This window comes from Oncorhynchus mykiss, chromosome 15, assembly GCF_013265735.2.
Source record: "Oncorhynchus mykiss isolate Arlee chromosome 15, USDA_OmykA_1.1, whole genome shotgun sequence".
Lineage (NCBI taxonomy): Eukaryota > Metazoa > Chordata > Actinopteri > Salmoniformes > Salmonidae > Oncorhynchus > Oncorhynchus mykiss.
In genome coordinates, this window is record NC_048579.1 from 60,520,682 (window position 1) to 60,535,770 (window position 15,089).

Below are 15,089 nucleotides of genomic sequence, written 5' to 3' on the forward strand. Positions count from 1 at the left end.
ATGGGCAGCTTCTTCCTACCCATAATTCCTCAGAAGTGACCCCTGACCTTTTTCTCAGTATTAATGCTGTGTTCACGTGCTAGTCGGAACTAGGAAACTTACATTTTCAACTTGCTAAATGGTTGTAGTTATTATACACGTACCACGTTCAACCAGTTAGCAAGATGGACATTTCAGAGTTCCGAGTAGCACATGAACATGGCAAATATCTAGCCAATAGAACAGTAATGTGATTGTTTTCAGTCATCATACAATTTCATATGTGGAGGCTGCTGTGGGGAGGACGGCCTATAATAATGGCTGGAATGGAGTCAATGAAATGGCATCAGACACATGGAAACCATGTGTTTGATGTATTTGATACCATTCCACCTATTCTGCTCTAGCCATTACCACGAGACCGTTCTCCCCAATTAAGGTGCCACCAACCTCATATGAATTTCATACATTCAATAAATCAATGTAATTCCTAAGCGTGACTGTAAACAGTGAAAGTGTATCACATCTGAAGAGATAAGGAATGATCCTGCTGTTCCTCTCCTGTCAGATTCATCTCTGACTACTTACGACCTAAATGTAGGAAATTCAAAGTAGTTTCTAAATGCATTTATTCAGGCTGTCATTACATTAATAAATAGAAATACACCACTTTTATGATGACATGGAAATGACATTGAACATCACCATGGCGACACTTCTTTGTTAAAAGTTTGAATCGATCTCAAAACTTAAACGAGTAGTCAGTTGTTATTTTGTCAAAATGAAAATAGTATCTCTACGATTTGCAGATACGGTCGAGAATATCTGATGAAATATGTTAAATTATATACACTAGGGTCACATTCAAAAGCGCAGATCCACAAAAACTGGACACAATGACATAAGTTATAATGATGAAAATATAGAATGAAAAACACTCTGTACACATAACAACCATGAATACATCTACACAGACTATACTTCTGAGACAAACAGGAAAGAGCTATTCACACTATATAAACAGAGTGTACCAATCTGACCATCTCACAAACTGTGAATTAAATGCATTGTTCAAAAATGATTAGAATGATATTCAAGTTAAATGGTCATCATGGTTATTTTTGATCGTTCATGTCTGTCTTGCTGTACGTGACATTAAAACTCGGTAAGGAGATGAAATATATCTCATCAAATCGTGGATCAAGAAAATGCAAACCCCAAAATCAGGAGTGTACATGTACCTGAATACAAAAGCTAGGATGTGCGTCACTGCTATACTCCATCAGTATAAAACCAATGCAGCGATGTATTGCAAATAGCCACAAAGTTTGGATGGATTTGATTTACATGAACATGCTTATGTGCTGACAACACAGCATCACACACTATCGAAGAGATCATGGAGAGATACTTGTGCAGTATGGCACAATGTCCCGTACCATTTAAGAACATAAATGTTCCAAGTAACGTGAATAAATACAGGAAAGAAGACAGAATGTAAGAATGCTGTGACCTAACATGTTACATGACCTTTGTCCTATTCAACGTGATGTTTAGAAAATGACTGAGTAAGGATTGTGAACATGTCGGGTTCACTGTAACAAAGAATTCCTCCCAAAAAAGGTTCTTTGCTCACACAGCGCTACGTGTTCTAGTGTAACGGTACTGTCCATATGGGTGGCAGCTGAGCTGGAGGTGTACTTTGGCCTAGCCACTATGTTTTCATTTCCAAGGCTGGAATATTTTTATTGGGACCACTTACTATGGACAATATGCCCTTTGTATAGACAGTGCTGCCATTTTATCTGGTGTTAGGAGGGATAGAGTTCCTCCATAGAGACAAAGCTACAATGTGAACATAGAAACAGGTCATACAATGATGGATTTGTTTTGATCTTGATGATAACCCTGTCGTTTTGTTAAATGTGAAACTGTAATAGGTGGTAGTTGTAAACAGTGTTCATGTGGAGGAATATGATATGAATATAGAGTCAAGGTTCAGTTGCAGAGCAGAGTGTAAACAGCTAGGGTGCTCCCTATAAAACATCCCTCTTGGATATGTAATGATAATACGCCAATGATTTCCCTACTCAAATCACAATCTTCACCATCTGTAACTCCAGGTTTGTTCTCCTTGGACCAGACATTCATTCATATTAAGCCAATACATGCTGCCTGATACAGTCGCCCATTCTGTAAATGTCTATACTGCAATATACTACATTACTGCTATCAGACCATTGCCTACTGTATAGCGTGACCACAGTATACATGTGTGGCAAGTATTATCATACAACTACGTGAGCAACAGTGAATGCAGTAAGTTATCCTGTGTATGTAGCCTATGACTCCTGAACCCGATGCCTAAATCCACACATCTCTATGTGTCCTGATCCAGGGTCAGGATTTACACCTCTGTCTAAATGGCGAGTGTGACAGGGTGTGAGGTGTGTATGTATATCACAGTAATCTGGTCAGCGTACCTCATGCATATAAGACTACAGACAGCCCCAGGCAGGGTGAGTCCCACTTCCTCCTTGTAAACCTATAGTAGCTAGAGCTGGGGAAGCGTTCAGTTCAGGTCCATTGCCTCTGGGCAGGGCGGGAGCTCAGGGGTTGTGTGTGTGTGGCCAGGTGTGTGTGTTCATGTAAACCCCCCTCTCCACAGCCCTGTTAAACCCTTGTCTCCCCCAGTCAGACATCATCAGGCAGTTCCAGGTGGTTTCTGCGGTTGCGGCTCTTCCTGAGGTCTAGCAGGGGCTTGAGCTTGGCCATGTCTCCCCGGAGAGGAGGCCCTCCCCTCGGCCCCTTCTGCTGCCTGGCCCCTTGCAAGCTCTGGAGCTGCTTCCTCTCCTTACAGTACTGCTGTACGGCCAGGCTCTCTGCAGGGCTGAAGGCTGAGAGCAGGGCCTTGGGGTGCAGGGTGCTGGCCCAGGCCCAGGGAGACTGCTGCTTGTCCGTCAGCACCGACACCATGGCCTCACTCAGGACACGCAGGCGGAGCTTGGCCACGGTGCGCTTGAAGGTGTTCTCCGTGGCCAGGCAATAGTACAGGCCCTGGTCTGACAGCTGGACGGAGCGGATGAGCAAGCCGTGGTCAGTGGCGACCACACGGTCACCCAGCTTCACCTGGAAGGGATGAAAGAGCGGTGTCAGTAGAATGGTCTTAATTGTCCTATAGCATAACACATTATCCCACAGCATGATCTGTAGTCAAGTAAATCAAGCAAAGACAAGTCAACTTCAAGTGGCACTCCAGTCTCCTTTTCAGCTCATTTAACACTGGATTGACTTAATGCAAGGCACATCTCAATAGGTGGTCCTGGTATGTCATGACATAGCACAAGGAAGGGGGAGGGCTTTCCTCTTTTATTCTCTATTGTTCCTCAAGCAAGGGGGGAGGCCCATGACATCGCGACTTCCCATCAGCCATTAATGTCCAGCTCCTTGAAATTTGCAGTTGTGTCTAAAAAACACAATTTTGCTGAAAACAAACATTTTTTTTTTACCCTCTAGTGTGTCCTTTACTGTATGAATACTGAGGATATCGCTTTTCAACTGTAAAAGGTCAAAAATCACTGGAGGACGTCTTTAAACAGTTCACCTGGAATACTCATTCTCATTGAATCTCTGATATAAGTATTATTCATGAGCTACAAACAGTGAAATCTGTAAAAGATGTGAATCCTTATAAGAGCAGGTTCTCTTTGCACAGCCCCATATCATTTCTCATGGCCTGATGGGCAGCAGGAAGTCTCAGAGGGTGTCAATAATGTGAAATGTTTCCCCCGTTGAGAATAGACTCATTAGTTAGGTCCCGTATCACATGTGATCTACAGTATATCACTACTCATTATCTTGTTACACAGCCAATAAATACTTTACAACGTCATCCCCGAGGCATGACATGATAGTGGTCTGATATTACTTCAAACACGTCGTCACAATCGAAGGATTGTGTTCAAATGCTTTGTTCTAGTTCCAACTAGATCAAGGCATTCGACACAATTATTCGACACAATCATTCGATTGTAACGACGTGTTTGATAATGTAATCGACCACCAACAGCCTTTGTACTCAGTCTGTCCCGTGTGTTACTGAATGAGGAAAAACGATACCCCCTCAAGCCTCCTTCACGTCATGGGATTCCATATTTGCTTAAAAAGTCATTGATTTCCAAGAAACTGGAGTCGGAATTGAGCCAATTGAGCCAGCTCTGACGTTGAACCCATAGAATGAATCATTCCATTTCTGTGGTTCAACACAGCTTCTCAATTAACTTTGACACGGGAAGTTGTTGTCTGACCTCTTTCCTCCTGTCATTGTCTCTGTGGATGAGCCAGCGGACGGAGGCCTGAGGGGACTTAGGAAGACACTCTAGGAAGGTGGTGTTGTTCTTCACTCCATACTGGGTCATCTCCACCGCATTCCTGTACGCTGAAAGAAGAGCGTTTCACACACATCAACTCACTGAGACATAAACCATACAGTAGGTCCCAAGAGTTAGGGTCAAAAGTTGACCTGAGGGTTAGTGACACCTGCAGTACAACCAAACCCTCCCAGTCACTAGGGGGTGAATCCTAACTTCCACTGAAGTCTAATTTTCACGTAGTCTCCCATTGGCTTCAATGTACTAAAGAAATTTGAAGTTAAGACTATCCCCCAAGGATGCTTGTTTGTCAGATTGCATCCAACACTGAGATGCACTTCATATCTGTATAGTAGAACAAGCTTGGTTGACCTGGTCTTTAACTGACAGCATTGTCATCTGATGTTTGTGTCCCAGCCAACTAGCTCATCCCCATGCTGGATGGATGACAGGGTAATTAGCACCGATGACCATGTGGTTTGGTCCCATGACATATGTTCATTTACACAGACTTATACTGGAATGTAGCACTATGGGGACCGTAGCGCCTCCCCTTGTTAGACTGCTTGCCGACAGCTGATTGAGTGAATCATCTCTGTATAGTCTGTTTGCTTACTCACACACACACACACACACACACACACACACACACACACACACACACACACACACACACACACACACAGTCTCAAGGGGACAATACAGTAAAACACTATGCACCTGCTGCTGAACCACAAGGGCCTGAACTCAAATGACCCATAAACCAACAGAATCTATGTTAGACCCTTTTAGAGTAAAATGAGTACAGCTGGGATAGACCAGCCACAGAGCAAATGAGTCGAGGAAATCAGATAAATGGATTAGCATACCAATGCCCTCTGTTGGCCAATTCAACAGAGCTGTGGGTTTCTCAGGCATTGGGCACACATTGGCTGGATGTTGTCATACCTTTCAGGTTGAATCCTCTGCACTGAGTCAGTGGGTTGCCATGGATGATGTCCTGTCTTCTGCTCCTTCTGTATAGAAACCATAACCATCCAGAAATATTTCCAATGCCACAATACAGTCCCGTATATATGTTATGTACTGTGAAATGGCATAAACGTTGAATCCTGTCAAATATATTGTATATCTAGTTTAATTACCTACACAAACTAGCTGGAGAATACATACATTTCACAAAGCCCAGTAGCTTAGAAACACGGTTATACCAACCCTCCAGCCCATTATGAAAATCTCTAAAATCCCATAATATCAACAGTGAGGAAGGACCACTGAGCCAGACACAGCGGTGTGAGGAACATTTGACAATGTTATTCCACTGTATGGTTCAGTCGCTTCACATCCAACAGCTACAGGGAGAGAGAGCTTAAAAAGCAGGCACATTTCCAGCAGGTTTTCTGAGGAGTAAAGGGGCAGAGACTCTGTTCCCTAACCAAGCTAAACTTGAACTGCGGTTGACTGCAATGGCAGCTGAGCAGCCGGTGAGGAGGGAAACCAGAGGGGGGACTGTTCAAAGTAGAACAGTATCACTCACTGCTACAGCTGTGTTATGGCTATGGTTGGATCAATTCAATAATACATGGTGTATACCAAACATTATGAACGCCTTCCTAATATTGAGCTGGATGAGCTGGATGTTCTTTGGGTGGTGGACCATTCTTGTAAGAACCGACGCTGATGATGAGAAGCAGGTACGGAGAGTGAACGTTTAATCAAGCACAGACGAGGAGCAGGACAGGAACAGCGTCAGAAAAGGGGGAACAAAACGACATGACGACAATAATGCTGAAACAGGGAACAACCTGGGAACAGACAGATATAGGGGATGAAATGAAAGCAGATGATTGAGTCCAGGTGAGTCCAATGAATCACTGATGCACGCGATGAGGGAAAGGAGTGTGTAGTGCTGGGCAGCCTGGCGCCCTCGAGCGCCAGAGAGGGAGAGCTGGAGCAGGCTTGACAATTATTTATACACACAGGAAACTGTTGAGCGTGAAAACCCCATTTGTCTTGACGCTTTTGACACAAACCGGTGCTCCTGACACTTACTACCATACCCCGTTCAAAGGCACTTAATTATGTTGTCTTGCACATTCACCCTCTGAATCGCACACATACACAATCCACGTCTCAATTGCCTCAAGGCTTAAATATCCTTCTTGAACCTGTCTCCTTCCCTTCATCTACACTGATTGAAGTGGATTTAACAAGTGACATCAATAATGGATCATAGCTTTCACCTGGATTCACCAGGTCAGTCTGTCATGGATGTTTTCTATAGTGTATGTTATCATTATGACCTGCAGATACATTGTATAACCAGCCTAATACATTGCCTTATACCAGTGGAATAACCTAGCTAAGTAATTACAGTAACATCAGTGTATCGTTAGCTCAAACCTTTTGGTATTTTGGGGAAAACCAAACAAACAACTAAGAGCTGTATAATGACTCATTCCCCATGAATAACACCTAAGCTATGTGAAGTGTTGCCCTATACTGTAACCCTTAACAACCTGGGTCCTCAGCACCAATGTTTTACGGGTAAAAGCAGACTGCACCATAGAGTGGAATAACACTGTAAAATGTTAATTGTGCCGCTCGGTTTGCTTCAGAGCGCTCCTTTCTCACAACTGGTATTGTTCTGTTGACCCAGAGTCTGTAGTACCGTACCTCTTGCCAGTGGGGTAGAAGCGGGAGCAGCTCAGGCCGTCCCAGGCACAGTAGGGGTCTCTGGCCAGGCAGCAGTCGGCGCAGGCTGAGCCGTAGGCATGGCAACGGTGCAGAGACACTTGGGACACGCCGTGCTCTGAACTTACGTACAGCTGTTGCTGCAAGGCAAAACAGTTCAAATGTCAACCACACTGTTTGTTTTAATAAGTGGAAGCGTGACTTAACTAAGTTAAGATCACGGACAATTATGGCTTATTATCTGGCTTTCCGGCTGAGTCACAATTTTAATGCAGAAAATAAACTATTGCACTAGGCGATAGCAATGAGCTAATCAGAAGCATTTTGAAACAATATTGAGATACATTAAGCACTGCTTGCAAATACTTACTTTTTTGGAAGATATTCTCAAGTTTGTCACTGGAGCTTGGTTCTGGGAAGAGAGAAACATGCCACAATGTCAATAATATTATGTAACAAATGTTGTGACTCTATGTCATAAAAGTAACGGACCATAATAACTTTCTTATCTTATCATATTACATAAGACTGTAGGTGTGTTTGAGCTAGTCCTTGTTGCACACCGTGAATCTTAGGAAATTCATTTGGTCCTTTACATTCTGTGGAGGGATCTTTTAATCAACGCTCTCACTCGTTCATCACACACTCAGGTTATCTTGCATCCTATTGAATACCATGTAACCTTCCACCGCGCGGCACTAGTAGGAACAGAATGTGAGATCTCCATGACACAACAAACCACATTAGTGGGAGACTGGGAGACCGGTGTAGTCCAGGTGCAGAGAGAGATTAGCTTGGTTGGGCCTTGATCACATGGATGACTTGCTTTGTTTATCAGGCTAAGATAAAACAGAGCGTGTGAAGGTTGGTATGGGTGACTGGCATCGCCCTCTAATGTCAGTATGCTTCCCATCAGTCTTGTGTGGTGGTCTAGTGGCCGGGTCATCACTCTCCTGAATGCCCCTCCCTTAGGAGTACAGTCTGCAACCCCTTGTGAAGAAGCCAAGAGCTCCTATTCTGTCTGCCTTTGATGTCTGTGTTTGAGAGAGAGAATTCAAACCTTAAACACTTCCAGCTCTTCTAGTATCAGATCCTGGTCCAGGGAGCGGTTTGTGGGGAGAGCGATGACCTTTTGCACTGTCCCTTTGTCTGAGGACACACACACGCACACACACACACACACACACACACACACACACACACACACACACACACACACACACACACACACACACACACACACACACACACACACACACACACACACACACACACACACACACACACACACACACTTTGATTAGATTTTTTTGACAAAATACTTTACAATTGAAATACATTTAAAAACATGAACATGTAGTGTGTGTGTGCATCTATCGGTTCCAAATACATGTTAGAGAATGGAGACAGTTTGCGAGCAGAGGGAGGAGAGAGGAGAGTTACAGCAAGATCTCCTGGAAATCCCTGAAAAAAACTCTCCACGTCCCTGAAACAAAGCCTCCACCTCTCCGCCCTGCAGTCTGACATTACTGGCATGTGTTCAGGAATCTTGGAGGATTGGAAGACTGATAAACATAAACAGCTGTGAGTGAGAGAAAGGAGAGTGGCTCCCTGGGATGCAGGACGTACAGCCAGCTCCACACTCCCCTCTGTGTTGCTCAGACCTTTCCTCTTCCTCTTCCTCCTCTTCCTCCATCCAGTGGGCTGCATCGCCCTCCTAAACGTCTGTTTGTCTCTGTTGCAGCTCATTATAGTGCCGTTATTGTTCTATTCACTGAAGAGCGAGACAGACTACTTATCTTGAGTTCATATCCCCTCTGTAATCATTTGCCTATGAAATGCCTGTGTTATGGCATGAGGGAGCAGAGATAGATTATTACAATATAGAATATAATGGAATTAAGTGGGTCATGTATAATGAGGGCATTGTGGTGGCGCCATCCCCTGGTGACAGAGAGAACAGGTCATTTAGGCCGTCATGCCGGGGCCTGGAGATCTGTTAGCATCCGTAGCCAACATGGATGCTCCATCATGGACGATGTCACACTCTTTACGAAGCATCCCACTCATATAAACCACCACGTTAGTCAGAGCTCTTTAAAGTGTAACTCTGATGGTTATTGAACACAAGTGGCGAGACGAGGAATATGAGAATGTTAGTCTGAGGGCATCCTGAACAGGCATCCTGAACAGCTACTTAGGTGCTGATGTAGGCGATGTACAGGCCCTGTGCTGCTCCCAGCCTGTGGTGTGTGTATGTTGTGTGGTGGGGCTGGGTGCTAGTTGTCTCTAACAGATCAATAAGGATGTATCGTTCAGTACAAACCTGTGCCCAGGAAGAGGACCTGGTAGTGGCCGTCTGCGGCGGTCACCTGGTCCACAGCGATGGAGGTGTACTTGTAGTCCGCTTGCGTTCTGACCACCAGGGGCCTCCTGCCCACGGGGTAGATAGAATTGAACATGACCGGGTGGTTCCTGACAAACGTCACCACGTCGTCAGGGAACTCCTTGGTGCTCTGAATGTGAGGGGTGAAGGCTCCGCCTGGACACTGGAGGGAGGGAGGCAAGGGAGGAAGGAGAGAGCAAGAGCAAGAGAGAGAGAGATTTGTTATAGAGGTGAATACATCCCTACTACTCAGCTCTGTGACAAAGGTACATAAAGGAAAAGCCTACCCCTGACCCTGAACTCTGCTGTCCTCATCCTCATTGCATAGTGTTTCTCTGACATGGTTTCCTCAACCACATTGATAGACACAGTAGATACAAAGTACATACTGTGTAGGAGAACAACAAGGGACTGTACATTTGCATTGGAGCTCTTGTCTTATTTTGAGTTCAATACAGATATAAGATCCTAAACTCACTGTTCCAGGCCGGGGGTAGGGGATCCGTCCCTGGTACGCCACCCACTGAAAGTTCGGCCCATCCCTGTGAGCGAACGGCCCGTTGAAGACTGTCAAGATGTCTGCCATGTTGTAGACACACACGGCCGAGCCCTTAAACACTGAGCTGTGGGAAACGACACACACACATTCTGGCGGTCAGTGTGATGTGAACTGACATCCCAGAAGCCCCCAGATCCACCCAGTTAAAACATCACAGTCCTTTAAACCCTGATGTTCATAGGATATCCAAGCCATCAAATCCGGGTGAAGCTTACTGCCACACCACTCCGCTCTACCCAACTTGCCCCTCTTCCCTCATTCTTGCTCCATTCCCAGAAGGTTATGAGGATATGATGTGGTTTGGACCGGAACCTAAAAACCACATGACCATCAGTAATACAGAGAGAGCCTTTGTTCAGCGAGCGAAACAGAGGAGAAAGCCTGAAGGAGCCAGAGGAAGAAACACATTGTGCTGACAGGAATGACAAAGTTGCCTGCAGACCTGGAGACTACAGACTGTGTTGGTTATAGAGAGAGAGAGAGATATGAATGACAACATTGCATAGAGACTACAGACTGTGTTGGCTAGAGAGAGAGAGATATGAATGACAACATTGCATAGAGACTACAGACTGTGTTGGCTAGAGAGAGAGACATATGAATGACAACATTGCATAGAGACTACAGACTGTGTTGGCTAGAGATAGAGAGAGAGATATGAATGACAACATTGCATAGAGACTACAGACTGTGTTGGCGAGAGAGAGAGAGATATGAATGACAACATTGCATAGAGACTACAGACTGTTGGCTAGAGAGAGAGATATGAATGACAATATTGCATAGAGACTACAGACTGTGTTGGCTAGAGAGAGAGATATGAATGACAACATTGCATAGAGACTACAGACTGTGTTGGCTAGAGAGAGAGACATATGAATGACAACATTGCATAGAGACTACCGACTGCGTTGGCTAGAGAGAGAGAGAGAGAGAGATATGAATGACAACATTGCATAGAGACTACAGACTGTGTTGGCTAGAGAGAGCAATATGAATGACAACATTGCATAGAGACTACAGACTGTGTTGGCTAGAGAGAGAGACATATGAATGACAACATTGCATAGAGACTACTGACTGTGTTGGCTATAGAGAGAGATATGAATGACAACATTGGATAGAGACTACAGACTGTGTTGGCTAGAGAGAGAGAGAGATATGAATGACAACATTGCATAGAGACTACAGACTGTGTTGGTTAGAGAGAGAGAGAGAGAGAGAGAGAGAGTGAGAGAGAGAGAGAGAGAGAGAGAGAGAGAGAGAGAGAGAGAGATGAATGACAACATTACAGACTGTGTTGGCTATAGAGAGTGAGAGAGATATGAATGACAACATTGCATAGAGACTACAGACTGTGTTGGCTAGAGAGAGAGAGAGAGAGAGAGAGAGAGAGAGAGAGAGAGAGAGAGAGAGAGAGATATGACTGACAACGTTGAATAGATTCTACAGACTGTGTTGGCTATAGAGAGAGAGATATATGAATGACAACATTGCATAGAGACTACAGACTGTGTTGCTAGAGAGAGAGAGAGAGAGAGAGAGAGAGCGATGAATGACAACATTGCATAGAGACTACCGACTGTGTTGGCTAGAGAGAGAGATATGAATGGCACCATTGCATAGAGACTACAGACTGTGTTGGCTAGAGAGAGAGAGAGATATGAATGACAACATTGCATAGAGACTACAGACTGTGCTGGCTAGAGAGAGAGAGATAGATATGAATGACAACATTGCATAGAGACTACAGACTGTTTGTGTTGGTGTTACGTTCCCCAGTTTATGTGTTCTGGTTTTGTTTGTATGTGTGTGTTTCAGGATGGCATTGCTAATTGGGGCTGACCCCGCCCTCTCGCCAGAGGATACAGCTGTATGCCATTAGACTCCTTCTCCAGCTATATAAGCCAGTGTTCTGTTGCGCAGAAGAGAAATGATTAGTGTGTCCTGTGTTGGTTGTTGTTAAGAGACAGGTTTTTGTTAGGTATTTTTGTAACCGCTGATCTGAGGTATGTGTGTGCCAATAGGATCCAGTGTTTTTGACTCTTGAAATGGATTACTTACGTTTATATTATTCTGTTTCATTTGTTCCCAGGGGGGAAGGGGAAGGCACCCAGGGAGTGCTTAGGCAAGAGGCCTGCGGGCATACATAACCCGTAGTATTTACTGTCTATACACACTAGGTAAGACCTGGGCGGACCACCCCCTGTATTTTGGTAAGCGCACCAGCTGGTGTTAAGTCAGATAAGTAGTGGGTAGGCAGGTAAGGTAGGAGAGGGGGCTTTGACATTTTACTTTCTTTGCTTTGGTTCCGTTCAGCCCATTTTCCCCAAATTTACAGCGTGAAGGAATACATTCCCAGTAAACGGTAAATTCTCTGCCTTTGTCATCCTTACTCGCACTTACAGTCCCATACCTCTTTCACTCAGTTGTAACAGGGTGTTGCGTTCCCTCTCTAAGAGGCATACGCAACAGTTGGCTAGAGAGCAGGAGAGAGAGATAGGCATGACAATGCTGCCTGGAGACTACAGACTGTTTGTGTTGGCTAGAGAGATAGGAATGACAATGCTGCCTGGAGACTACAGACTGTTTGTGTTGGCTAGAGAGATAGGAATGACAATGTTGCCTGGAGACTACAGACTGTTTGTGTTGGCTAGAGAGATAGGAATGACAATGTTGCCTGGAGACTACAGACTGTTTGTGTTGGCTAGAGAGATAGGAATGACAATGTTGCCTGGAGACTACAGACTGTTTGTGTTGGCTAGAGAGATAGGAATGACAATGTTGCCTGGAGACTGGACTGTGTTGGCTAGAGAGAGAGATATAGGAATGACAACATTGCCTGGAGACTAGACTGTAGAGAGAGAGAGAGAGATAAGAATGACAATGTTGCATATAGACTACAGACTGTAGAGAGCGAGAGATACGAATGGCAACTTTGCCTGGAGACGACAGACTGTTTGTGTAGGCTATAGAGAGAGGATGAGTCTCAAATGGCACACTCCTGCCTATATAGTGCACTACATAGCCCTATGGGCAGGGTCAAAAGATACAAGCGCCTTAGGATTTATGGAAGGGTCACGGATCTAGATACTGCCCAATTACCCTTGATGATTAAAGAAACCAGGGTTGTATTCATTAGTGCACACCAAAGCAAAATGTTTTGCAATGTAAAAAAGAAAACGTGTTTCTTATTGATAGTTCCCTTCCCGTTTCTGCGCATTTGCTTCTGTTCAGTTCCTAGTGAATACAACCCAGTAAGTACACGTAACAGGCACGCATAGCCATCCTGCAAAAGACCTTGAGAATAAATAAAGTAATTGAACACATATAGTGTCTGAGTTACCACATACAGTAACAGTAGATCTCAGGAAACACCAGGGGTACTACATGGTGATACTCATGCATAATGAACTTGCTGTCAACATTGCGAAAGGAAGCAGAGCTCACTAAATGCATTAAAAGTACATAAGGAAAAGTGATCAATGTAATGAGAACGGTATGGCAAAGTTAAGTCAATGAGACAAATACTGTAGTGCCAGGGGAGGCTGGTGGGAGGAGCTATAGGAGGATGGGCTCATTGTAATGTCTGGAATGGAGTGAATGGAACTGTATCAAACATATGGAAACCACATGTATGACGTGGTTTCCATATTATTCCATTACCATGAGCCCATCCTCCTATAGCTCCTCCTCTGGTACTACATGCAGGTCCCTATAGTTTGCTCCCAAGTGGCTCAGCGGTCTAAGACACTGGTTTGAATCCAGGCTGCACCACATCTGGCCATGATTGGGAGTCCCATAGGGAGGCGCACAATTGGCCCAGCGTCGCCCGGGTTTGGCCGTCATTGTAAATAAGAATTTGTTCTTAACTGACTTGCCTAGTTAAATAAAGGTTACATTAAAAAAATGTTTAAATGCTATGCTGACTGGCATGTCCAGTGAAAGGTGATACTGGGGGTCTCTATCCAGGAGCTCCTGTCATGTCTGCTTCATTCCTGGTGATATCCGGTGCTGCCATGCCAGTCGAGCAATATTACCGTTGGCCTCACCTTGTGGATGTGAAGACGCCGAACACCAGGAGGCTCTTGGGGTGATCGGTTTCGAGAGAAAACACACTCTCTAGAAGGGAAAACACAACGTTGTGTTATGGAGTCAGCGTTCATCATGCACCTTATCATTTAATACTCCTGGAACGGATGAATTGAATGAATATCTGTTTTGACAGACCTCCATAGACTCACAGAGGACTAAAATAATACTAAGGGATGAATTGGGTCAATCTGTTTGGATAGTCCGGATTGTCATATTATCAACAAACTATCTGTTAGGTTTAGGTTTAGAATAAAGGTTAGGGTAAGGGTTAGGTTGGGGTTAGAGCTAGGGTTAGTAGATAGTTTACATGTTACTAATAGTCTGTAGATAGTCTGTAGAGCATCGACAGGTGGACTAGCCAACTAAAGTGCAACCCTGAATTCTTTCAATACTGAGAAGGTCAAGAAACAGATGTAAAGACCCTTATAATCTGAAACACCTGAGAATCTGAGATCCATTGGTATTTGTTAAGACTGGCCAGGGAGATGTTGAGTTGTAGGTAAACAGGAGAAGTGGTTTGGGTTGGAACAGAATGTTCCAGGCCTTGGTAAACACAGTAGGTAGCTGTTGGCGTATTCCTCACCGAGCTCGTCAAAGTGTGTCTCGGTGCCGTCCTCCTCCAGAACTGAACACACCATCCGGGCCTTCAGGAACGTGGTCCACTTGTTCACCAGGCTACGCTGGCCACCTATGTCATTCTGTAGACGTTGAAAGAGATGCATGTTAATGTCTCAAGCATGCAAACATATGCAATGCACACACACACACACACACACACACACACACACACACACACACACACACACACACACACACACACACACACACACACGCACACACACACACTTACAGGACACACTCTAGCGACCATGGTGTGGATGTTCTTGGTATTCCCACTGTTGTCCGTCAGTCTCTCTCGGAGGAAGAAATACAGTTTAGCATCGTTGGGATCCGATCCGTCTGGGATTAACTGGGCATCTATGAAGATGGGTTCTATGGAAAACAA

At 44.6% G+C, this 15,089-nt stretch overlaps 1 protein-coding gene across 2 annotated transcripts in view; it reads right to left on the reverse strand.

Moving 5' to 3' along the window:
- Positions 1–591: 591 nt before the first annotated feature.
- Positions 592–15,089, reverse strand: part of LOC110490773 (semaphorin-3C) — a 45,330-nt gene continuing 30,832 nt past the window's right edge. For both annotated transcript variants that reach the window (XM_036944874.1, XM_036944875.1), the window contains exons 8-18: positions 14,934–15,076; positions 14,667–14,781; positions 14,041–14,110; positions 9,908–10,052; positions 9,370–9,592; positions 8,104–8,192; positions 7,414–7,455; positions 7,026–7,183; positions 5,298–5,365; positions 4,287–4,417; positions 592–3,108 (exon numbers count right to left, since the gene is read on the reverse strand). In XM_036944874.1, the coding sequence (XP_036800769.1) occupies positions 2,674–3,108; positions 4,287–4,417; positions 5,298–5,365; positions 7,026–7,183; positions 7,414–7,455; positions 8,104–8,192; positions 9,370–9,592; positions 9,908–10,052; positions 14,041–14,110; positions 14,667–14,781; positions 14,934–15,076 (1,619 nt within the window). In that variant the 3' untranslated portion in view covers positions 592–2,673. The remainder of the gene's footprint in view (positions 3,109–4,286; positions 4,418–5,297; positions 5,366–7,025; positions 7,184–7,413; positions 7,456–8,103; positions 8,193–9,369; positions 9,593–9,907; positions 10,053–14,040; positions 14,111–14,666; positions 14,782–14,933; positions 15,077–15,089) is intronic.